A 27,184-nucleotide genomic window follows, 5' to 3' on the forward strand; every position below is an offset into this window, starting at 1 on the left:
TGAAAAAAGCTCGTTAGTCTATAATATATTAATTAATATGCATATAGTATATGAAAACTCGTTTAGGCTCGCGAGCTTATTCAAGTTATGTATTTGAAGTTCAATTCGAGCTCAAGCTCAATTAGTAAACAAGTCACTAGTTAAACTCGAATTCGACTCGAACTCGTTTAGGCTCGGTTTGAAACACTTTTGTGGAGACTAGAGACAAAACAACCATATACGATGAGTTGTTTTGAAAATGATTAATCTTTCACATGACATTTTGCTCCTGCATTTTTGTTTCTTAGTACAAAACACACCCTACATAATTAAAAAATATCAATTTCAGATTTTCTCCCAAGAATTGCCCTAATAATCACCCCCTTTTCTTGCTCGTGATCTGGGAGGAAAAATCCGTCAATTTAATCCAGTTAGCTGTTGCAAACAACAGAGTTACTTTGCCTGAGTAAGTTCATTTCCATCTTTAATAATGTAAACGTGTATGTATACATATCTAATGTTTGAGTATAATTTATTATGTGATAATATTATACTTTGATTCCTGCTTTTGGATTTTGTTTTTATGAATCTTGTACTGTTACTACTAGCTCTTTTGCTACTAATTTGTTTTCATTTCAATATATTTCACCTCTGCCGTTCAAAAAAAGTATAAAAATTACCGCAGCTATTTCACCGCGATAACCGATATCTCAAATTGATTTTGGGCTGCTATAACTACATATGCCGATAGACATTCCTCTGGTAATGTTAACGTTATGCTGTGCAAATGTATTAGTGGCTGCTGCATTACACAGTTATATATATATGTGTGTGTGGATATAATTAGGCATTTATAAATTTACTAGAAAGTAATTTATTTAAAAGTTAGTCAACTAAGAATTTTGCTATCAATATAAGGAAAATGCTATATACGGTTGTAGTTAACGTACATAAAATTTTTTTTGTAACTTCCATGTCAAAAGTCTACCCCTGAATTTTATGGTAAGTGTACAACTATTTTATGCACCTTAACTACAGCCCGAGGGTTGTGTTTTGTGAAACCCCTAAAAAAAATTCATCGACGAACTGTTTTAATAATCGTGTCTGAAAACGAATTCCTCGGTTATATGCTTGACAAAAGGATATGACGCCTCCACTGAACATGCCAACATCTTATAAGCAACTGCAATACCTAAAGTGCAGAGTTCTTTTTTCAATAATAGTATTGAAACTTAATTACACTCATTGTGATACCGACACGCTTAACATGCATTTCCTGATCATTCGGTCCATTTCAGTAGGTATATGCAATGGCAAAGGGGAAACTTATCTTGATTTGTCATTCGGGTGGTGAATTTGTGACCAATGATGATGCTACCATGTCATATAATGGAGGAGAAGCAAATGCAATAAATGTCACCTCTGAGACTCTATTCAATGATCTTCAGCTACAATTAGCAGAGGCGTGTGATTTTGACCAGAAGACAGTGACTGTCAAATACTTTCTCCCCAGAAACAAGAAAACCCTTATATCTGTAAAGAACGACAAAGATGTAAGAAGAATGATCGATTTTTACGTGGATGCTTATACAGCAGATGTCTTCGTGACGGGGACACCAGGTTTTGAAGATATTGCCATTATTAACTTGCAATCCAACAATATAAATGAAGTGTTGAACGTTGATGATGTGGTTAAGAAGATAACAGAGTCTGTAAACCGTGGTAGATTGCGTACCAAGAAAGATGATAAGGTGCCAGAAAGTCCCCCAGTTGAAAGGAAACGTCGTGCAACCGCGGCTGCTGCTAAAACCGCAGTGGCTTCTGATGACAATCGAGATGGCGCTACTGACATGTCAGATGGTGGCAAGTCAGACTGTTCTGCCAATGAAAATTCCTCAAGTGATTCTCCTGACTATGTCTGCGAGAAGGGAGATTCTGGTTCTGGTTCTGGTTCTGGTTCAGACTATGAACCTAAACGGTCATCAGTCCAGAGAAAACGGAACAGTCAGAGTGAAATGAATATTGATGTTGAATCTAGCCCTGCTGTTATCGTAAAGAAGAGGAGGTGCACCCCAACTTGGAAGTTTGGTCCCAATGGCCGTCCCACAATTGTTTCCTTCCCCGATGAAGAATTTTATGGGCCTAAATCTCCAGGAAAGAGCGAGAAAGCTGAGAACTCCGGAGGAAGAGATTCACAGGGAAAGAGTAGCAGGTTGGCTGCAAAAGGCGATAGTTCTGACAAAATCAGATCAGGAATAGAGATAAATGTGTCACCTGCTGCAAAAAGCGATAGTTCTGACAAAATCAGATCAGGAATAGAGATAAATGTGTCAGTAGCTGATGACAATGATCAAGAACTTGATATTTCTTCTGGGAATCAAAGTGATTGTTCCATTTCAAACGATCATGCCCTCCCTGAAACTGTGGTTGATTCATGGAAGTTGGCCATCACTGGCGTCGGTCAGAAATTTGATAGTGTAAATGAGTTCCGCGCTGCATTGAAGAAGTATGCCATAGCAAATCAATTCGGGTATAGGCTTAGAAAAAACGATTCAACTTGTGCCATTGGAGGATGTGCTTCCGAAGGATGTAATTGGGAGATCTCTGCAAAGTGGGTCCCGACCTTCCAATCATTTATGATAGAAAAGCTAAACAATGTACATACATGTGACAAGGACTCCCGGATATCAGCTCACCCGGCTAGCAATTGGTTGGTAGATACCATAAAAGATAAGCTGCAAGAATCACCATATCTAAAACCAAAAGAGATTGCTAACAAACTTTCACAGGATTTCGGTGTCGAGGTTAATTCTACACAAGTATGTCGTGTGATCGGGGATGCCTGGGAACTCCTTCACGGGTCACCTAAAGATTCATATAACAAGTTACCTTGGTTTTGTCGGATCCTTGTCAAGACAAATCCTGGTAGTATTGCTAACCTCGTGATTAGTAACAACAGATTTAAGTCCCTTTTTATTTCATTCTACGCATCAATCAATGGATTTCAGAAAGGGTGTCGACCTCTTATTTTCTTGGAAGCTGCTTCTCTGAAGTCTAGGTATGGAGAGATTCTTCTCACCGCTACTGCCATTGATGGAAATGATGGGTTTTTCACGATTTCCTTTGCTATAGTAGATGTCGAGGATGATGACAGTTGGCATTGGTTTTTGGAGCAATTAAAAGCTTCAATCTTGAACTCACGGCCCATCACTTTTGTGATTGATAGAGATAAGAACTTGAAGAATTCTGTGCGTGCAGTTTTTGAAAATGCGCATGTTGGTTACTCCATATACCATTTGTTGGCAAGTTTTAAGGGAGACATAAAGGGTCCGTTTCATGGAGATGGGAAAGGATTCTTAAATGTTCATCTCTTAGCTGCAGCCCATGCGGTCCGTCCTGCTGGGTTCAAGAAGTCAACAGAACATATTAAGCTGATATCTTCTCAGGCGTATGATTGGGTCATGCAAAGTGAACCTGAACATTGGGCTACTTCATCTTTTAAGGGTGAAAGGTATAATCACATCATTGAAGATGTTGGTGATTCATATACTAAGTTAATGGAGGACCACAGGTACTTGCCAATATTATCAAAGATAGATGCTTTAATACGTATAATGATTGATCAGGTGAAGGATGCTAAACTGAATGCAAGCATGTGGTCAACACAACTTACCGCGTCAAAGCAGAAAGAACTGGAAGAAGAAAAAGCCAAAGCACGTGGGCTGAAAGTCTTTATTTCTTCTGATACGTTGTTTGAGGTTCGTGAGGTTATAACCCATGTTGTCAATGTTAGTGATCAGAGTTGCACATGCACGAGGTGGAAGGGAAGGGGTCTACCATGCCGCCATGCTCTTGCTGTCTTTTCACTGACGGGTAGGAACATGTATGATTTTTGCTCTAGCTATTTCACAACTGATGCCTATTGTCTAACCTATGCTGAGTTCATACACCCAATACCCATTAATGAGCAACCTCCGCGGAACCCTAAGGAAAAATCTCAAAAATCAAAAGGTGAAAAGGAGGAGTGTGAAACTGATAGAGAGGAGACATATGTGGAAGAGGGTGAAAACATGGAGGTTCAGAAAGATGAGAGTATTAAGGAAGGGAATGATAAAGTCAAGGGTAGCAATGCAGATTCTAAAAAGGAAGAGGGCTGTAAGTTGGATGCAGACAAAGTTGAGGGTGGTGATGTAGATTCTCAGAGAGATGAAGGTGCTGCTGATCTAGATGTCAGAGAAGATGAGGGAATTGATGTACATGCAGAGAAAGATGGGGGTGGTAATGTGGATGCGGAAAAAGAAGGTGGTAAGATGGGAAAACTTAGAGAAGAACATGAGGATCCTTGTGTGCTTGTGCTTCCTCCCATTCCAGCAAAAATATCTTCTTCCTTAATGAAAAAATAGTGTTGAAAACTTGAAATAGAGGGCGAAATGAAAAAATAGATACTTGTAGCAAGTGCAAGCAACCTGGGTATTATGAGAAATCTTGCACGCAAAAAAATTGTATGTAGGTATATTCAGTGTCTATCTTCTTGTATATATCTTACGATTCTATTTTATGCACCTTTGTAGACTTGGATCTAGGTCTTACTTTCGACTAACATTTGGTGAGTTCCGTAGGCTTGTAGCGTTCTAAATGAGTTCATTTTAGAGAAACTTTTCATGCCCGCCTACTGTTTGATGAGAGTCCTCAACCAGAAATGGTATTGTATTTATATCAGTGTTGTTATTTTTGGGTGATATATGTTTTTTTTTTTATGACGGATATAGCATAGTAAAAGATGATTTTTTGGAAATGGCTAGATCTCAACACGTGTCTTTTAATGTTGTTTATGGATTAACAAATTCTCTAGGAGAAACTCAGTTTTTTGTAACTTGATAACAACATGCTATGGGTCAGTGGTACTATCTATGGGGTCAAACCAACATGGTGAAATCAGTTATGGTAAAACCAAGTTCTAATAGTGTGATGTGTGCTGGGTGATAGACTGATAGGTTTATCTCAAACATGAATTACTGCTCATAGTCAGTTTCTCTAATTCAGGTTAGTCTTGTTACTGTTGGGCTTAGAGTTGGTCAATTTAATTTTAGTTAGCCAATGGGTTGGTGGCCTATTGGTAAGGTCTTAGACCTTGAGGAAATCAACCAGGGTTCGAATCTCATTTCCTTCAATGCTGATTGCTAACAACTAACTTGTTCAAAAAATAAATAAATTTTACTAAGCATGTAATCAAGTTACTTTTTTATAAATGGAGTAGGGGAACAAATAATGTCTGTGACTTTTGATGATGTCATTTAGTCTTTTTGATATATTAATAGCAGAGCTGGGAAATAGATAATGCCTGTGATTTTTGACCCGTTTGGTTCGTTTGACAAATATAGGGTGTTTTACTTTAGGCTAATTTTTTACATTTGACCCTTCTACAACCTGAGTTAACCTGTTTGCATATCAATGGATTGAAACGTTTGTCTTTAAGACTTCTATATATATATATGTGATTGCTAAGAACTAAAACTTAGTTTCATCCAGGCTCTTTTTGACTACATTGCATCAGAACTGGCTAAGTTTGTTTCTGATGAAATTGAGAACTTTCGGCTTGCTGAAAGGAGACAGAGGGGATTGGGCTTCACCTTCTCATTCCTGGTAATGTTGTTGTCTATTGACTCATGGGCCTTTAGTCTCATTTTAAATATACAAGTCGGAATTTCCTCGCTGAAGATTCATGCCTAGCTGTTAGCATTATTTCTGATAATTGATAGATTTTTCAAAGATCACTCAACATACATCATCTATAGTCAGTTGTACTTTCTTATTTTTCATTAAGCTTTCAATTGCTAGATGGAACATGCATATATATATATCAAGCGAACTTACATCATCTATTTTCCGATGTATAACTATTAGATGGTACATGTATTGAAAAATGTTATGTTTTGAAAAATACTATCACTAAAGGCCCATGTTTTGAAATATACAATTGCCTATCAATTTTCGCCTATGAAACTCGTCTGCTAAAAAACCAACCTTCTATTTAGGTGAGACAAGACAACACTGATATAGTTCTAAACCCTTGATAATTAGAGATGAGTGACTGCCACAATGCTCAATATGTTAGCTGATGTCTATGAATAACCCAATTCCTTCTCCGATTAATTCTTCTTCAACTTTATAATGAAATGCAAGCTAGTTTATACTTTTGATGAGTTTTGGCCTGGTTGGCCAATTCAATCATCAGGCCTGGTTTTGCTTTGTTTACTCTTTTAGGGTTCATCCATTTGAGTTGCAAACAAATTATATAGCCCATATGTAGAGTTTCCCTCCTCTAGTATTACATTAAAGTGTTTTCTGATGACTTTTACGTTCTGTGCATAGATTGGCATCTGATTTTGTTTCAGATTGTATATTTCTAACCGTTGGGCATGTTGGTTCATGTATGGGTTTTAATGACCAAAGGGTAGGATACTGGATACGTTGAAGAAAATGACAAACAAAGCAATCTTATGGATCTTCTTCATAGAGGTGTACAACTAAACCTGTTATCATCACCTTACCACCTAAGTTGTTTGAAAGAGTTGATATAAGATTAACGCAACAACGTTCCATTCATAAACTAAGCAATATGGTTGTTTATTTGTTTGAGTTCCTTCAGTTGTGGGTTCTTTTATGTCAATTTTACTTGATTGGATTGAATTGGCTTGAGTTGCACACATCTGATTCCGCGCAACGCGCCAGTTCATTATATATATATATATATATATTAAAGTCCATGAAAGTTTCTGTGGGGGAAACACTGTAGCTAAGCCCAGCCAATAATAGGCTTTCACGTATGCAGCGTTTATTTTTCCCCCTTTTTTTACTTCTCTCACTCCCCACACCACAGACTCTCCATTCCCTTCTTCTCTCACTGCTAGCTCCAGATGAGGTTTATTTCTATCTCCTAGCAATCAGTCTATGCTATTTCCTTATTTTGAGGGTTTCGTTATTTTGGGGATTTTTTTAACTGTCTGCTTATGATGATTTTGAGCTTCCTTCCGGATATCATGAACCACTGTGATGGTTCCTTGAAGACTTGTAATGCTCCAATTGAAACAAGGTGCGTTTTTTTCTCTTATTGGTTGCAATGTTACAATTATATTCCTTTTTGTCTTCTTATGATGCCTTATGTGTTGGTGAAGTTGATGATGTAATCTAACTATTTACCTTAAGATTCTTAACGCAAAACTCACAGATGAAGGTATCTTCGATTTTATTTTCTAAAAAAATTCCTAAATTTATGAATCATCGAAATTTTTAGAGTTAGTTCTCAAAGAGCAGTTTTAAAATGAAATGTTATTGTTTCATTAGTGTGTTTTGTATGTTGTTTTAGTTTGTGATATAAGATCGCAATGCACTTTAAAGTTGAAGTACACCGAAGTGTAGGAGCACAACTAGATTTTCCTGGTAGCATTTAGGATTTTAGGGGGTGTTTCGATTACCCTTTTTTCTTGGCTCTTTTGTTAACATGTTGTCCAAATGCCATTAGCCCCTCTTTGTAAAGAGCCAAATCAACGTGTCGACGGGGTATTCCAAGAAACATGTTACATATTGCTATCGAGTCTGCTGAATCATATGGTAAGAGTTGTATATAGTCTTTAATCCTATCGCATGTAAACAGGGTTGCGGTTGAGTGGAGGCAGGGGTGGACATTTTTGGTGGTTAAGGGAGGCGTTTAGACTTTATACGACAATACATGAAGGGGTGTTTTGTTCAAGGGTATGAGTTTGAGGATATTGGATTGATATCCATACCCCTAAAACTGGCAATCGTCCATACACACCTAATGGGTTGGGTTAAATTCGTCTGCTCTCAATGATACCTATGGTGGTTTCTGTCAGAAAACTAAATGACACCTGGTCATTTAAGTAAGTAAAACTTGCACCAATAATCAAGAGTTTTGTATTTATTACGGTCTCTAGAAGAGAGCGGCTCTTTTAAGTAATACTAGGCCCTCAATTGTTAGGGGCTTAGGGCTTTATTACTTGCCTTAATTTGTTAAATATTAATATCAATGTTTGTATTTTGATGTTAACATCTAAAAGTAGTTTTTTCGTGGGAAGATCGGGTAACCATCTCAGATTTGTAAGGGGATTTGACATAAAAGTGTTGCCCTTAACTTTAAGTCCCGCTCTTTGAATAGTGGTTGGTTAATTGCAAGCCATGGTGATTTGTTTTTTGCATGATTTATAAGTTACACAGTTGCCTTTATTTTAAGTAATGAGTAAAGCCTAATGTTTTTACTTAGGGAGCTCTATATCTGCTTTTGTGATATTACCTTAGTTAAGATTGCTAATGTGTAGTTCACATAGATGATTGGCCTAGGAATTTTGCCTGATTTGTATGGAAAGAAACTCAACAGAAGCAGCCTCGATTTTTAGAGGTATTGTGGGAAAAGTATTCTTTATGAACTACAAATTTACAACGCATTTATACAAGGTTTCTCAAAGAATCAAAAGATGGAGCTGGCGATGGAGGTGGTGTGATTCTAAACAGAGCTGACCATTGACAGCGTTGTTCAAAGATGGTTTCAGCTTGTCGATATTTCCATCTTAAGTTGGTCATGAAATGATGATTCATTTTGCCATAATTTACGCCGGGTAATTACAAGCTCTCTATTTAATTTGCACCGACAACATTCACGTAGTAAAATGTATAATTTTGTGTTATAGATTTATGTATGTTAATGCCCTTTGCAATTTACATGAACCCAATCTTCATTTACAAAGCTATTCAAAGCGAAAGAGTTCATTTCGGGTAAATGTTCCTTTTGTTGTGGCAAGTCTTTTAAGTTTGTCATATTAGTAAAAATCTTACGTTTGCATTTAGGCTATTACTATGCTTGGAAGGGTGTCTGCCATTCAATGTTTTACAAAGTTCCAATTTCTGCCCGCAGTGAAGCGAGGCGGGTATTTTTCTAGTTATACTAAAATACGTGACTCTTGTAACCGACCGGGGACGGGGGTCAGTTGCCCTCACTCCAATTTTGATACAATGTAATTTTTCAAAATTTAAATGATATATTTATAATATTTTTAAAAAATAAGAAATACATAAAAATGTTACCTTTGTTATCATAAGTTTATTCTTTTGAAATCATTGGTTACCAATGTATTAATTTTGAGATAGATCTCTCCATTAGAACAATAAAAATCTTTGTTAATTTTGATTTTTAAATAAAAAATGAAAAAACGGTTGAAGAAAAAGTTTTTTTTTTTGTTTGGGTATATATTTGTAGTACATAAATAATGTAGTTTGCGGGAAAAAACTATTTTCGTTAAAACTATTATATATTTTCATCACAAACAACAATTTATAATAATCATAATCGTTATGTAGGAAGTATATAATACAAGCTAATTATTTCATAAAAATATATATTATTTGGTTTCTTGCATTATGTTTGGATACGTTTTCATTTAATAAGATCTAGTCCGATACATGTGATTTTTATTTATTAAAAAAATGGTACTTTTAAATATGAACGTTACATTCGATGTGGGGTACAAAATTTTTTTGAGGGTCCATTATCTATTCTCGAGTTAAGGTCCATTTTTTTACATTATTGGATACGACTCTTATAAGTATGACAAACAATTTTTAAAATTTCCCCCCTCTTAAAAAATCCCGGCTCTGTCTCTGAACCGACAATACAATAATCAAGCCATACAATCTTAGACCAAGTCAAAGAAGATTAGTTCAGACTTCAGACAAGCATGATCATCTCATATAAATATTTTTTCCCCCAAAACTTTTCTGTATATAGAAAGAGGGTTTTGATTTTTAATTTTTTGTTTAGGGTATTTTAGATTGAAAAGCATGAAATATATATATATATAAATGATTATCGACCGGATGTAAAAATGTTAAAAGTAAAGCACGGTAATGAAAGCAAGAAGATGAAGATGATTCATAAAGAAAACAGAATATAGGTATTAGATTTTGAGTGATATAGATATATATGGATTGTGCGTATGTATGTATTATATGTTTGATTTAGATTTTAGGTTTGCAGGTAAATAAATTTAAAAGTCGAAATGATCATATCCTTCCTGGACACAACACGTGAGGGAATTAACGGACTTAAAATGATGTTCTTTATTTTGTAAAATAAAAAATGAAACCTAATTTTTTTTTTTCCGGATAACCATAGGGACAGTTAATTTTAATAAGACAAAAAAAAATAAATAAAGGATTGTTAACCCAGAATGTGAATAATTTTACACGACCATTTAAATACTTAAAATCAGTATGTATCGTATCAAACTTAATTTTACACGTTGTATGTAATGAGCTTTCAAATCCTGTGTTCATTGTATGTATCTGACCAATTAAAAATTTATAAGTACAACTTTTAGGTTGCCATGTATATGGTATACTGGGTACATACAATTCACAGGAGTTGGAAGTTCACTAAATACAATGCACATGATCAAATTTCAATACACACTATAACAATTTGTGTAAAGTTGTTATAAATAATCCCAAATATAAATAATAAGATACACATCGCAATCCCTATGTACGTCATACCCAATAATTAACAAAAAGGTTTAGTATTTATGAGTATAACTAACTATAGATGAATATCTATAGTGTGAAAAAATGTGTTTATTATATGTAATGAACTTTCAAATTTTGTGTATTTTATGTATTCGACCAATCAGTTTATATGGCTGCCACGTAAACCCAAATATATAGAATGCACATGATTTGAAAGTTCGTTACATACAATGAACACAACTTTAGTTTTTTTTTCAAATTACAGACGAATAATTCACGAACATTAAACCTTTAACAAAATGAAATTTTTTTTTCACATTATAGACGAATAATTCACAGACATTAAACTTTTTAACAAATTTTTTTTTTTTTCCATTTTATGCAATGAGATACTAGTATAATACTGTTTATTCAAATAAAATAAAAATTACACGAACCTTTAACACAAAGATATATATAAGTATAATTAATCATTAGAGTATAATAATCACTAATTACTAATCTACATTCCATGGTTCAAATACTTTTTAGCGATCGCCCCATCACCACCCTTGGGGTAAAACCCGCCAGCCATTTTTTCGTTTCCGCTTCCATACACAATCCTTAGTATTTCTTCTGGTGTTCGACCATACGCCAACGAATCTTCATCGCCTGCTAACACATTCCCTTCAATATTCTTTTCGGCCCCAAGCTTGATTGGCACAGTGAGCCCTTCATCCTTTAACCCCTTGTTACCTAACTTGTTTCGTAGTTGTGATATTTTGTTTGTGAATTCGGCTACAGTCATCTCATATGGAACCACCTTCTCTCTTTTCCGTTCATAAAGTAGGGTTCTGACGACAGCGTCCTGACCTGATTCGACTCCTAGTAAGCTTGCTACAAGCTGATCATAAACAATCTTGTTATTATTATTGCATAAATGCTCAATGCATGATGCAAGAAAATGTGTGTATGAATACAACGACAATTTTCTACATTCTTAATTTCAATCACGTCCCTGACAACAAATATGTCATTTTTATACATTTTTTTTTCTTTTTTCTAAATGAATGAAATTAGGTAAATCTGTTCGTGTTGTATAAAATGTCTAATTGTATGTTATCATCAAACTTATGATATCGTAACTATATATATAATCACTAGGATAGTAGTCCACCGGCAATATATGATTTGTTTCTCTCACAAGTACTATGAGTCTAACATTGCTATAAATCCCTTTAATCCTAGTGACCGCGGAGTTTTCTCCAATAACAACAATATGTAAAATATATATAATACGAGTCACGATACGATACACGATTCGACAACTATACTTTAGACCAGCAACTTGTTAGGACTAGGTTTTGGCTTGCCCCTTTCTTCTTATTAGGAAGATAGGTTTGGAACCCTATACAAGGGGCTTAGACCACAAAAGAGTTGTTTTGGATTAGTCAGCACACAAAACACCCAAACTTGTAAGAGGCAAAAATAAAATATCATAACTATATACCCCTTTAAAATTGTAGAAATAAAAAATAACAATTGCATGGTACTCGCGCAATGCGGCGACGGTAGTGGGGAAGGCGGACTAGTGGTGTCGGAGATGGTATTATTAGTGGTAGTGGCGGTGTCAAGTGGTGTAGGTTGATATAATTGTGATAATAGAAAATTTTTAAAAGATAAGAGTTTAAAGTGTTAATTATTAAAATAAAGGTTTAGAGTTTAAGTTATAATTCATTAAGGACAAAACATAAAAAGTCAAGAGTAATTCTGGTAATTTATAGATAAAATTACTAACATGAAAATAGGTTATTTTATTTATAAAAGAGTAAAGAAAACATTAATTTCCATGACACTGACTCGTCATGTCACGTCAGTATCTTTTTTTGTTAAAGTACGTAACATTTTATTAATAATCACTTTCATAGTTCATAGTTGTATTCATCATTTTAAATTCTTCAAGTTTATAGCTAGCTACACCAACTTAGTGCTTAAGTTGTTTACGGCATCAATATATATATAATATGGTCCATAGCAACAATTAAGTTCATGCTTAGGTAAAGATTAATTTCCATTATGCTATCAAGTTTATATAGGTTTATATAACAAGTTCTCAAAGTCCAAATGTATGGATGAATAGAAAACAATTATAGTATGAAACCATTATTAATTAATGGTCTTATCAAATTTCAAACGATAGCTGGAAGAAAAAAAAAAGGTATCAAATAAAAGGACAAAATGAAAATTAGTAGGACGTACGACAAACCCAAAAGAATATACCTTTCGGGAAACTGGACTACGAAGTTTGGGGTTAGCTCCAACGTAGCCCGTAAGGCCAACGTAAGGAATGATGTAGCAAGAAATAAGATAATTGATGTCATTTGCATATGGATCAAACGGAGGAGAAAGAGGGCTCCCAAATGCGTTGTTTATAACAGTTGCAAATGCTTCGGTACTCAAGTTCAACAACGGCCGTGGAAATCCTTTTACCGTGCTCTTAATTGCCCTAAATCAATCAATATATCAATTATAAGCATATTTTATTTTACTTTTTCATCAAAAAGATATTTGACACAAATGATACTAGCATTGTCTATTTTATTTTCAAATAGTGTGCAACGAATAATATATATTATTATTTATAAGGGTAAGAAAAACACAAGGGTAGAATGAGAATGATAAAATGTTAATAAAATACTTTAAATATTTCGTACATGAGAGATAGGATAAGAGAGTTATCTGTACATTATTTGTTTTAAGTTTTAACATTATACTATCAAACAGGTGTCAGAATGTTTTACTCTACATTATTATGAAACACGTTTGATAATTTATGACAAAAAAAAAAATATAACATTACAAACAAAAGTTATATAAATTTGTACTTTCAAAAAACTGGAGGGTATGAGAACCTACCTTATGTGACCAACTTCTTGATAACCAAATTGAAGGATTATGTCTTTAATAAGAGGACTAAGATTGGCTTGTTTTGCACCAATGGGCGACGGTCCCCCATCGGCTAGATCAGGTTGTACACTATCCAGACCCTTACCCAAGGCTCCAAATAGGAAATATTCGGCTTCAAGATACTCTAGATTTAAAGGGAATTCTAATAGATTTGTGTCGGATTTAAGTGAGTGGAATGTCGAGTTCACTGTGGCAGGAGTGAAGAGGAAAATGAGGAGGATGATAGTGATGATCATATTGGTATTAGATACCATGATTATTGAATGTAGATGCAATGCAATAATAGTATGTAAGGTCGTTTGAAAGGCTAAGCACGTATTGAATTTTGAGTCTTTCTCGAATCCTATTTATAGGAATTCTTAAGTAGTGAAACTTTGAAAGAGTCAAATAATGGTGCCACTTGGCAAAGCTATAACATTGACACGTGGAAATCAATTTGCATCAAGGAGAAATTCAGAAGTTAAGGAATTCTTGATGGTATATATATGTATATACACGAAAAATGATAAAAACATAGCTTTTCAGACTACGTACATATTAAATTTCATTTTATATACATTTTTAAACTAATTAACACTAAAATAAAGCTAAAAGTTTATTATATATTAATTAAGTTATTATAAATTTCAGAACTTTATAAAAAAAACTAGAGCAAGTACCCGCGTGTTACGACGGTAAAATGATGAGGGTGATAGGTCATAGGAGATGATATGTCATAGAGTGTCATAGTCAAATGTCTTAGCCGTACGGGCTGCGTACTCGGATTTAAAAATTCGTCGAAAGTATATCGAATGATATCTCTAATGAAAGAGCATGAAATTTTAAGAACACCCATTTAAATTTTATAATTTATTGATGTATAGTTATTGAGATAAAAGATTTTGAAAGAATTAGAGGAATAAAATGATTTATGCAGGAGATAGAAAGTTGTATGCATTGATATATGGTATATCATGCATTATCATGTATACATTGTTGAAATTGAATATTGAAAGTTGAAAAGTGAATTTGCTTTATAATAGAGTATAAATATAAAATGTTGATTTTTTATTTTTATTTTTGGAGCAAGAATGCTATTATAATTAACAAAATAAAAAATGAGGTTATCCATCAATAAATTAAAACAAGATTAAAGTATCCTTTTATCGACATATAACATAATATTCAAATGACATGTGTTTTTTTAATCTATAATAATAAAAATCAGTTTTTAATATACCATATAAAATTAAAATCTTTATTTAATTATTAGATAAATTCTTATCTTATACTGTACAATTTAATCTTTTGTTATACCAAAACACAGTTGTTTTTAATAATTTATTGACCAATTACAGCTCTCAATTTTTTTAAATTGACTTATATTTATACTTTTTTTTGTTTTTTATCACAAATTTTCACTTTTTAACCAGTAAATATAATATAATAAATAAAGAATAATAATATCTAATATATATCTATTAGAATAATAATTAATATATATTAAATAAAATAATAACTAATATATATCTTAAAAATACGTTTTATCATATTAAAGTTAATTAATTAAAATAAATAAAATTTAGTGTAATTATATTAAGATTTTTGAAAGTAATTATACTACTTTTTTTTTTCTTTAACAGTTATCATGAGACATATTAAAAAAAACAAAACATGTAATGTTGTCATATTAATTGAAATGTGTATGATACGTTTCATCTAAAAATAAAATATGAATTTTAATAGTGTAAAATAAGAATGTAATACACCATGTGTAATAATAAAATAAAATGATAATGACTTATTATGATTTTTAATATTTATATATCCTTAAGTGCTTCCCATCATAACTCAGTGGTTGAGCACCAATTTTACATGCTGAATGTATCGAGTTCAAGACATGTGAGACATTTTAAGGAATTTTACAAATAAAGTCGTATAGTGAATCAGGTCTGAGTCTTGCAAAGGAGGCAAAGTTTTATCCCAATTAGTTGAGGGTTTCTCCTCCTACTAGGTATTGAAGGTGAGGGAGTTCTCTAGCACTGACCTGGTTAAGACCACGTAAGCTAGATTCCCTGTTACGAATAAATGATCCACAAATTATTATTTTTTTAAAATTCTAATCCTCTCCTCTCTTTCTTCTGAAACTTTTGATTTTTTTTTCCCATTAAACCATCATTTGCCTATTTATAACTTTTTGATCTGCAGCTTGAAAAGTTATTTCTCTTTTGATACAAAGAAGTATAGGAAACTTAATATAAATGAGTAGGATGATATATTATCCAATTTTATACAACAAACAAGTATGATGATAATTTATTACTCTCATTATATAGTATGTACAGAATAAATAACAAAAGCTAGACATGTATGGGTTAACGAAGTTAGTGATGCACAAAAGTGAAATAGCAAAATTGTTGATGCACGACATTGGTGCATAGCCTTAAAAGCACAACCATTAATAAACAAAAACCAGGCATTCGTCATTTACGTAAGTGGTGATGCACGACCATCAAAAACAAAATCGTTAATGCACAACGGTTTATGAATAAAACCATTGATGCACAGTCGTTTATCAAACATTGATGCACCACGGTTTATCAGCAAAATCATTATCCGTTGATGCACAATCATTATCAACCTATGATGCACAGTTATTTTTATCACTAGACCATACCCCGTTGATTCACAACCATTGATGCTCATTCATGTGGTTTGTTATTAATAAGAGAAACAAAAATGATTTTTAATGAAATAAAACACAAGTTTTAAATTTATAAAAAGAGTTGTACAAGTAATTACCTCAAACTAAGAACACACTAAGGAACAGTGGACCCGGTCAGGTGTAGTATAGCTAGTGATATTAGTGTTTTACATCATAATAATATCAGTCTAGTGAATGATTATAGACCGATCATCAAAAATAAACTAATATATCAAGATATAGAACCAAGAATATGAAGAACTCATTAACCATTGATCTACGACAAACAGTAATCACAATTCAATGGATCTAACAAATAAAATAAGATAAAAGTCTACACTATCATATCAATCCAAACAAGTATTCGGCCAGACATTATTAAAGGAATCACAAAGTCCGAAAAGATAAAAGACATTGTTTACTAACACTAATACTATAGAAAGATGAAGATCTAGGTTGATGATGAAGATCAAGAGGTGTTTGTAGCTCCAAATCCTCTTAGATGGCTGACAAAATCGATCTAGGGTTTGTATGTGGCGTCTGGTGGTTGAAAATTTGCTCTCCTTGGGGTTTGAAGGTTTATTCTTCTATTTATAGGTTGTTAAGTCAATTCTCATCGTGGGTCGCCTAATGGCGTTGGTAAGGGACTCCCAACGACACTGTTATGGGTAGTCAGCGGCGCTGGTTTCTCCTATTTTCACTAAATGTAACACCCGTCGTTTAAAAATAAGGGTTTCCAAAAAATTTCACCTAACAGTGTCAAAGAAAGCAGAACAAACATCTAAAAGTCCAAACCAATAAATTCAGTTTGGTTTATTCATTAAATGGTGTTACTTGCCATATCATAGAAACAAGTGCAACATATAACAAGAGTTGTGCCTAATCATCTTTTGCATCATCACATATAACATCTTAACATCTTTATAAGTGCAACATAAGTCACACCCGACTAGATGAACAAACCTTACGGTTGTCCATCAATGTCGTTAAGGAATGACAAGCCAATCCAGGAGTAATCCGTATGTACATGACAAATGGGGTTGGTAAGACCTCCCGTATTACTCTCCACGTTGTACCTCGTTGCAAGGAGCCACCCAAGCAACCACATCAAACGCATAACCCTGGCAAAGATATGTACGGGTTAAGCTTAACACTTTCATCTTTGTAGAATAGCGCGAGCATTAGCAGATATCACATCACATCAATTCACATTAACGTTTGGGCCCTTAAACGTGCACGTGTCATGGCAACCTAATAAGTCTAGTGAACTAGATGAACAAGCCATACAATCATGCACATTTCAATACATCTCAATACATAGCATATCATTTCATATCATAGGGACTGCATATCAGGCCTCAATGGTCATTCACATATCCCATAACACTTCCCGTATAACCCCGAATACCCATAAGGAAATCAAGATATCATTTGGGAAGTTAATATATAAAACCATGCTTTTGTTGAACCCTCAGCATATCAAAGTAGTGTATCTTACCTTAAAGAAGGTCAACAACAACCAATTAATGAGTTACCGTGCTTGATAAGTATTCGGGGGAACCTAGAAACGAAATATAGGAAAGCTAAGCATCAACACGAGTTTTCAACATAATTAGGCTAGGTGCGCCGCACCAACTGAAAGAAAGTCAGGAGGAACATAAAGGTGTGCCACACCCTATAACGCACTCTCTATCGCACCCCTTCTCGGCTTCAATGAGTGCGCCGCACCTACTGATGACACACTACCAACCACCCCTCAAAACACTAGGTACGCCGCACCTACTGGACGAACCAGCAACCCTCATTAGTTTTTCACCCAAAACGATCCCAAAGCCCATGAATGACTTTTAACCCTCAAAATTCATCATTTTAAGACTCTAATGATGATAGGAAAACAACCTTTAACATCCAATTGATTTGCAACACAATAACAATTGTTTTAGGTTACCGAATCGATCAAAACACACTATTTCGACATCAATTAATCCTCTAATGACCTAGATCAGTTGGGAAACAAATTATATGATTGAAAAGACTTAAAATCAATGTTCTTATACCTTTATTACCTGGAGATGACAAAAGGGGATGCAAAACTTGATCAAATACTCTCGAATCAACCAAACGATGATGAAATCGAACAAAACATTTATGGCAATGGGTGGTGGTTAGGGCTAAAAGAGAAAAGGATAATAAGAGTAATTAGAAGCTAATGACCTGCTCCAAGATCCTAATCCCGTTTTTTAGTTTCCACCTATGTCAAAACTAGTCCCTAGACTTCCTTATAGCTCATAATAGGCCAAAATCACCTATTATGAATACTTACAACACATTAAGTACTTTAAGCACATCTAAAGGCAAATAAATATACCTTAACATATTAGTACATCAATCATTAAGGCATTAAAGCCTCACACATATAGAACATTAAACACATCTAAGCATTAAATCTCCTAGAGACTTAACGGACACGTTGTGTTGACTTAACGACTCAAGTCAACCGTTAAATGGTAGGGGATGTTACACTAAACCTGCATTAACATTGAATCCATTAAGACATTGAAATGTGGCCAAATGGTAGGGAAAATAATCACAAAATGAACGCTCATCACACATCCTATGACTACTAGTTTTCCTTTCAGTCACTTATTGGTGTTAAGATTACTAAGATTCAAAACTTTCATAAATTCCTTCATCCAATTGAATTCCCAAGGAAAAAAAATCGTAGAAAGAATTCAATCCAATGAAAAAATGAAAACGCTTCACAACTAATATTGATTTAAGACCAAGACCCAAATAATCGATTCACAATAAAAATAAAACAAGAACATTTATGCTTGCACGAAACTATCAATCGCAACCACCAATTGATGGATAAATTAATTTAATTAATTGATGAAGCCAGTATATTGAAATATTGCAGAAATAATCGAAATAAATTGAGAGAATATATCCACCCGGAGAAAAGGGGCGGTTGGAGAGAGAGGTTGAGTTTAGAGTTTTCAAGACTAGAAATATTCCCTCAATTTATTTCGATTCTTTTTCTTGGCAAAAATTTCAATATAGTGGTTCCATCAATTAATTACATTAATTCATCATCAATCGGTGGTTACAATTACTTGTTTCGTGCAAACATAAAATTGCTTGCTTCGTTTTTATTGTGAATCGATTATCATCGTACTTATTTGGTGTATGAAATAAATGAGCATCATAATCACGTATATTTACTTTTATTAATTATTTTGTACTTACTATATAATGAAAGATATAAATTATCATCATACTTATTTGGTGTATAGAAATAGATAATACATCATCATACTCATATGTATTAAGTTTCCTATACTTTTTTGTATCGAAAGAGAAATAACTTTTCGATCTGCAACGATAAAGTTATAGAAAGGCAAACAATGGTTAAATGGAAGGGAAAAAAAACAAAAGTTTAGGAGAAAAAGTTAAAAGGAATGGAAGTAAGTTATTAATATGTCCTTGATCTGTAAATTATTTAAAATATTGATTTATTTTATCTAAGGGCTTAAATGTTATCTTATTTGTTTTATAATATTAATAACTTTATAATAATCAACCTCAATATGTATCAAATAGTCATATATTGAGTTTTTAATATATAAAATAAATTAATAAAATTAATATATTGTATAGCTAACTTTAATATATACATAACGCCTTTTGGTTCTATTATGAGATAATAAAAGATAATCTGAAGAATATTATTCAATATACAAACCTTAATTATATTAATTTACAATTTAAGTATGTAAGATCTTTGTCCAAATGTACGTATATACGTTTATACTTTTACCTAATTATTATTATTATCATATCATATTTGATTGTTTCTCTTATTTTATGGTTTCTCATTATATAACTAAGAGAGAATATTATAAGGCTTATATGACATTTTTCTTATTTTTACAAGACTTTTTCTATGTATCATTTTGTTGTAAATTTTTTCATTATATTGAAAAACTAATTCTAAAAGTTAGCTTGCATAAATCATTATGTAAATTATTATTTAAAATTTAGGCATTTACTTAGAAAACGTTTCCCTTTAATTATGAAGAATCCTTTTAATATAAAATCAAAACTATAATTTAGGAATGTGATGATTTTGTAAGTCTAAAAGCCATTTGACATTAATATGAATATTATAGTATTAATATTCAAGCTAAAGCTTGGAATGAATTTGAAATTTCCTTTGATTTAAATAAAAAATTCTAACATAATAATATATTACGAGTAATACCGTTATTAATGAAATGTGTTTTTGTTATTCCATTTTTTCCTTTTTAAAAAAATATATTTTAGGGTGTTTCAACTTTAAATTAATATTAATATTTTATATAAATATAATACTTGAAACTTGAACTTTACATGTTACATAATTAGGTTTGTCCCTAAATATAGATTATAAAAATATGTTTTCACGAATTATGTATATTATGTTGTTGTCGAATCTAAGATATGTAGGGTTTAGGACGGGCTTGAAGAAAGACCATCAAGCTAAGAACACTGAATTCTACCCGGGGACCTTAAAGCCAGATGTTTATACCTAACGTCTTAACCACCTCACGATGATAATAGTTAATTATTAAAAGTATAGACGTATCAAATATATTTTTTACATATAATTTTTGGGTAAAGGAGAATTTAAACCCCGTTGTTAATTTACTTTAATATAAAATAAACTAGATTATATTGATAATTACATCTAATAATTTACTAACCAATTAAATTATCAATCTTAAATTAGATATTTACTTTATCAATTTCACACACATATTTTTGATATTTAGATCTATATTTATAACTCAACTATACAACTAGGATTCCATATTTTAATAATATTATGTTTTAGACCGCGTCTTTTTATTAATGAAATGACAATTATCATTCTTTCAAATGAGATTATTTATTATATTATTTTTAATAAATATGTATTACAGAAAAAGAGTTTTATGATTTATAAATATTTACGTTTCATTAGTTATGCTTTAACATATTTGATATATATTATATACTAATAAATTATATTTTTACTAATTGCATCAGTTGTAAATTGACTAATTTTTATATTGTCAAACTATGCATAATGATGTAACTATCAATTAGTTTTAGTTTACGTTTTGAGTCAGTACCGCACAACATGCGGGTTTAATCTAGTTTATCTATATATTTATATCTTTCATACTTCTATACATTCATTATAAACAGATACTTTCATATATTTTATGTATATGTGTATATACTTTATGGAAAAGGTTCGTGTAATAACCATGAGAACCTCTAAAATATTATAAATTGATGTTTATATGCAAATGCTATACGTGAAGATATTGGTTCACATATGAACATATCAAATTATACTTAATATTACTTATATTTATATGTAAATGATATTCACATGAAAATTACATTTTAATTCACATGCTTCTCTAGGTCACTTATCCTTAACCTCATTTTGATAATATCGTAAGCCCCAAGTATTTAACATGAGTCTAAAATCTAAGGTTGTTTTTAAAAAATTATGAGACAACCTTATATTCACTTCCATATATATATGGGTTTATTCCATAAAAATGTAACCTATTTACACGAAATTCTTATTAGAGGTAACCTATTTTATTTTCGTTTATATAAAGGATCCTATTTTCAAAAAATTCCTAATAAAAGGTATATCGTTAGTTTTTGACAGATGGAGCTCGTTAAGTGCCACGTCACCGATGTCACGTCATTACTTTTGATGACGTGGCACTTGACTTTGACCGACTCATATATATATATATACATATGAGTCGGTCAAAGTCAAGTGCCACGTCATCAAAACTGATGACGTGACGTCGGTGACATGGCACTTAACGAGCTCCGTCTGTCAAAAACTAACGATATACCTTTTATTATGAATTTTTTGAAAATAGGTTCTTTTATATAAACGAAAACAAAATAGGTTACTTTTAATAGGAATTTCATATAAATAGGTTACCTTTTTATAGAATTTTCCCTATATATATATATAATATATACTAGAAGGATATTTTTTGTATAATTAAGGTGTATACATACCTCAAATTAGTTAATATTTTTCATTGGGGAATGATTAATCCTCCTAATTAAATACCTTAAAAGTCATCTTAATCATGAGATGATGACATGTTAAAAAATCAGGGGATAAGATTAGAAAAGATAATTAGTGGACTCCACATGTCACATTCTTATAGTTTTAAAAAGATTTTTAGACTAATCTTTAGGAGGATTTATCATATTTCTTTTTCCTTTTGTGCATATGTCAATAAGATAATGTTAATCAGAAAACTTCAATCACGTATACCATATTGTCTATGAAAAGCAATGTTGAGTTTTTGAACACTTAGGGGTAAGGATGCAGTCGGCATATTGCATCGGCAAGTAGCATCGGTAAAAAAGGCAAATCGTTTCCATTGCACCTCATCCATCGGCTTGAATTGGCAAGGGCTATCGGCAACCAACATTGGCTATATGTAGCCGATGCTAACGTTGGGAGTGTTTTTTTCTAATTTTTTTTAAACTTTATCAATCATATCATTTTTACCCCTTTTTACCTATAAAATATTAAAATAAAAAAAAACTTACACTTTATTACTAAATACAAAACATAATACATTACTTAAAAAAATATACATTACACTTTTATTAAAAAACACAAAAATAAAAATACACTTTCTAGACATAAATGAAATACATAATACTTTAGTTATAAAAAAACACATTACAATTTTATTAAAAAACACACTTCCTAAACATAAATGAAAAACAAAATACATTAACCACAGTTTTTCTTCCAAGAACAACATTCTCAAAATCCGTGACACACAGGTTTTCGCCCAGTTGGAAACTTAACTTCATCAACGCTTTTGTCTTCACCGCGGTTTCCAAAGTATGTTTCGGCCTAGGTGGATTGTTTTTCCAGCTTATGACCGATAGCCCAAATATCTTCATTAGCAGGTTGTATCTTGTTGAACTTCTCTTATAATTAGGTAAAATATTGTTCTTCAAGCTTGGAAACTTATGTTTGGGCGCCTGTCTTTCGAATATCTTATCGCTACACCATTTTCGTTTATCATCTAGTTTTTGCGTCATCTCCGACAATTATGTTTGAAGGAGATCGTCCTCTTCGATATCAGCCATGATAAGTGTTTTCATTTCGTTGACAGTCGTACAGGGTCGGTGGGGGGTGGTTGAAGAAGAAGAGGTCATTTCAAAGTGATAAGGAAAGTAAAATATTATAGTTAAAGACTAGAGATAATTTTGAAATGGTAGTGAAATGTATGGTGAAATGCATTCTATTTATGGTGTGGGATTAAGTTTTAGCCGTCCAGGGACTAAAGATGTAAATATTTTGAACTTTTATACGATGAAGGATTAAATATGTAATTATTTTGAGTTATTAGCCGTTTCAAGAGTTAAAAGTGTAACTATTTGAATCTATATCCGATCAGGGATTAGAAGTGTAAAATAAATTTGGCACATTTTGGCATTTTTTGGCACAACACCACATTTTTTGGAAAGTTTTAACAAGTTTTTGACAAAGAAAAAACTAGCGGGACACGTGGCACGTTTTTATTGGATAATAAACTTTTCAAACTTTGACAAATTGACAGTAAACTTTTGCGCTTTATATTGGCACTGTTATGTTAATAATTATCTAACACTGTTTTAGTCTACAGTTTTCTTGAATTTTTTCATATGAAGCTATAAAAATGTAGCAAAGTTGTACAAGAAAGAAGAATAAAGAAAGAAGAAAACAAGTAAGATAATAGACTGGTATTGCTAAAGTTTGATTAAATTAAGGACTTCTGGCATGCATGGTAAAGGAGTCCATGATAGATCGTCAATAATTTAATTTCGATGGCATCATTCTTCAGTCTTCACCAATCTCTATCTCTAATAAATATTGTTAGAAGTTCATTAGATTGCTTTTGATTTAAAAATTATTACGTGGCATTGCTATAATCTCTCTTGAGCCAATTCCCGTTAAATGAACTTATTACGTTTTCATATTTGATGTCATTCATAAACACCAAAATATATATCATGAATTCTAAAAACATGTTTTAATATGAAGATTTCTTCAAGTGTATGTAGGTTTGCACTCTCCTAGTGTCCTGTATTAGAGAAAGTCGAGTGCATAATGCTTTGCCAGAAGCATTTAATGGTAGTAGTTTTTTAAACGATGTTTGATTTCATCTTTTGATTGAAAACAGAATACATAAAAATATAAAATACGTATACACATAGTGGATTTGTCATCAAAAAAAATTTGGAATGTAGAATATTGATGTCCCATCACAAGGCTGGACTTTGGAATTTAGGCAATCATTGCCTTAAATGGAACGTTGTTTTTAAAAGAGAAATGATTAATTCTCTTAACAAACTATTTTAAAAATCCTCCTAACTATTAGGTGATGATATTGGAAAAAATTAAATGGCAAGATTAAAAAAAAGAATTAATAGATAATACTTTTTAAGGTTTTAGAAAGATTTTTAGACTAATCTTTAAGAGGATTAATCATTTTTTTTTTAGATTTAAAGAAATTTTTGTTAAGCAAAGGATGTTATTAATTAGTTAGTTTGAGAATTGAGGAAGTCATGCCCTTTACGGTTTGTACTTTTTTTTTTAATTTGAAAATGTGTTTGCTAAAACTATTAGAGGGTACCCAATGGTGACCACTCATTCCCCAAGGACTAGCCTCTATCAACGTCACATCAGCAAAAAACACTCCAATGACTAATCCCCCAAAATGCACCTAATTGATTCATCCCTCAAGCACTAGTCCTGGACCCACCAATTATTTAATTCTACCCATTTATCCAAACTTTACACTTTTAACCCTCTAAACTATAAATAAAATACATTTTAGTCCATTAACACAAAATATTAACAAAACACACAAGTTCATTAAAAATGAAAATACAAATACATTTAGAACATAAATATAAAAAACAAATTACAATAAAATAAAGCACACAACCTAAAAATGGAAGAAAAAAAACACACACACAACGACATTTTTATTTTTTATTTAACTAAACCTAAACTAATTGGGACCGAATAGAAAGTCTTTGTACTCCGCCATGAGTTTCTTCTTGGCTTCCTTGATGTAATTCTTCTCCTCATCATCACAATATGTTTTGTCCATGAACGAAAGAGCCGAATACATGGTGCGCTTCCTTTCTTCCTCACGAATGGTAGCCAAAGATAGTTGTTGTTCATCTAACACCGCCTCTTTTTTACACCCAAGTCGGTCGAGTCGGGCGGCTAGGTCGGAAGCTGAAGAACGAGCAGACCCCGCATCGGAAGAAGCAGATAATCGTGAAGTCTTTGACTTAGTAGAGGGCGCGTATACGTATCCGGACCGAAGTGGTCATTATCACCAAGGTCCACCGGCTCGAATTGGGACCCCTTCTCCTCCTCATTTTCACTATCAACAACATTAAGAACGTTTTTCCTTTTATGCAGGCTTCGCCCCAGAACATCATGACCGAATGGAGCGAAGAACTTTTGCTTATCTTTCACAAGCAACCAATACTCGTACATGGTAAACTGAGTTTTGGTTTGAGTAAAGTACTCTAAACGTGTTTCCTCCATTACTTGGGCATCGTTCTCACCGCTGCACTGATGACCATCATAGCTTGCTTGCGACGGTAGCATTAGCTAGGCAATCAAGGTAGGTCGAACAGAGTCAGTCCTAGGGTAGAGATCATCAGATGGAAAAATGTATTAAGTTGGCTAATCACTTGATGACCCAGTGGAGAATGGGAACAGAGAGTCGCTCCCATAAACGAATGAATAGGACTCCTGGTCCTGATCCAGAGATTCCAACAACCCGGGGAGTCGGCAGAAAGAGATGGGTCAGATACTGGAATCTGCCCAAAAGTCCTGACTTTTTCGAGGCAGGGCTTCGATCCGTATCTGGCCAACTCCTGGAACTGTTGCTTTCCAGATTGCATTGAACTTTGACACATTTGTTCTGATCTTTCTCCGCTTGCCACTAATCTGATTGTGATTTCTTGGGTTGTTGGGGAATCTTGCATTGTACTTCTCTATGATTTCCCCCAAAAAGAATCAACAGATTGGTCTTTGCCGACTATTGGATCTTCTGTAGCATCGATCCAACACTCAGTGAGAACTTTCATCTCAAGCTCGCTCCAATTTGACGAGTTTGCAGCAGGTTCACTTGGTTGTTTGCTTTTCTTGGTGCGTTTGGACATGGTTTTGACCTGACCCTTCTTTGGTTGTGTTTCAGGAATGGATTTGGGGTGGGAATAGATTCGGGCGTGGGAGCAGATTCGGGTGTGGGGTTATATGGTGGTGTAGGAAAGGAGTGTTGATCAGGTTGTTGAAATGCTGCTGCTGACGATGACCCCCCATGGTAGAAAGTAGGGAGTTGTGCAGCGGCAAGTAAACCATAATAAGCTGCCATGAATTGAGTATAACGGGGGTCATTTGGTTGTGGGATGAACGGTATTTGTAATGGCTGGTTAGTGTGCGATTGATTAAAATCGTTCACGGCGTTGTTCCAGAAGTCGTCGGCTTTTTGGTTGTTGAAGTTCGACATGATTTGTGCTTAAAATGGATTTGTATGTGTTAATATATCTGGATTTATGCAGGTGTATATATAGGTTTTTTCAAAAACTAGCCGTTAAAGGACTAAAAGTGTAAAGTTTTTGAACTGCAGGTGGTCAAACAGGGCGTTAGAGGGTCCTGTTTTGCCAACTTTTGAAACTTCAAAACTTTTGTCTTCTTCCTTGTAAAACTAGTCGTTGAATTCAAAAAGAAAAAAAAAAGCACACGAACGAGCCAAGCGAATGAGCAACCCGAACGAACCATGGACGAGTCCCACCCAACGGTGTGGACTCATCCGAGGATGTCAAACGAACCGAGGAAGAGTTCCATTGGGTGCCCCTTTAGTTATGAGTACATTTTTGGTAACAAAAGCACCCTCAAGTCTCAACGGTCTTGTTCTCATCATATTCTCACAAGAA

At 33.2% G+C, this 27,184-nt stretch overlaps 2 protein-coding genes across 2 annotated transcripts; one reads left to right on the top strand and one right to left on the bottom strand.

Moving 5' to 3' along the window:
* Nucleotides 1–296: 296 nt before the first annotated feature.
* LOC122611159 lies at nucleotides 297–4,541 on the top strand. Its single transcript, XM_043784134.1, has 2 exons — nucleotides 297–445; nucleotides 1,278–4,541. The coding sequence occupies exon 2, from the start codon at nucleotides 1,290–1,292 to the stop codon at nucleotides 4,380–4,382; it is 3,093 nt and encodes a 1,030-aa protein (XP_043640069.1). The 5' UTR covers nucleotides 297–445; nucleotides 1,278–1,289; the 3' UTR covers nucleotides 4,383–4,541.
* A 6,316-nt stretch (nucleotides 4,542–10,857) lies between these two features.
* LOC122611160 (desiccation-related protein PCC13-62-like) lies at nucleotides 10,858–13,761 on the bottom strand. Its single transcript, XM_043784135.1, has 3 exons — nucleotides 13,411–13,761; nucleotides 12,775–13,000; nucleotides 10,858–11,398 (listed from the first exon to the last, which is right to left on the bottom strand). The coding sequence occupies exons 1-3, from the start codon at nucleotides 13,713–13,715 to the stop codon at nucleotides 11,018–11,020; spliced, it is 912 nt and encodes a 303-aa protein (XP_043640070.1). The 5' UTR covers nucleotides 13,716–13,761; the 3' UTR covers nucleotides 10,858–11,017.
* Between the last annotated feature and the right edge of the window lie 13,423 nt (nucleotides 13,762–27,184).

This window comes from Erigeron canadensis, chromosome 8, assembly GCF_010389155.1.
Source record: "Erigeron canadensis isolate Cc75 chromosome 8, C_canadensis_v1, whole genome shotgun sequence".
NCBI classification, from domain to species: domain Eukaryota; kingdom Viridiplantae; phylum Streptophyta; class Magnoliopsida; order Asterales; family Asteraceae; genus Erigeron; species Erigeron canadensis.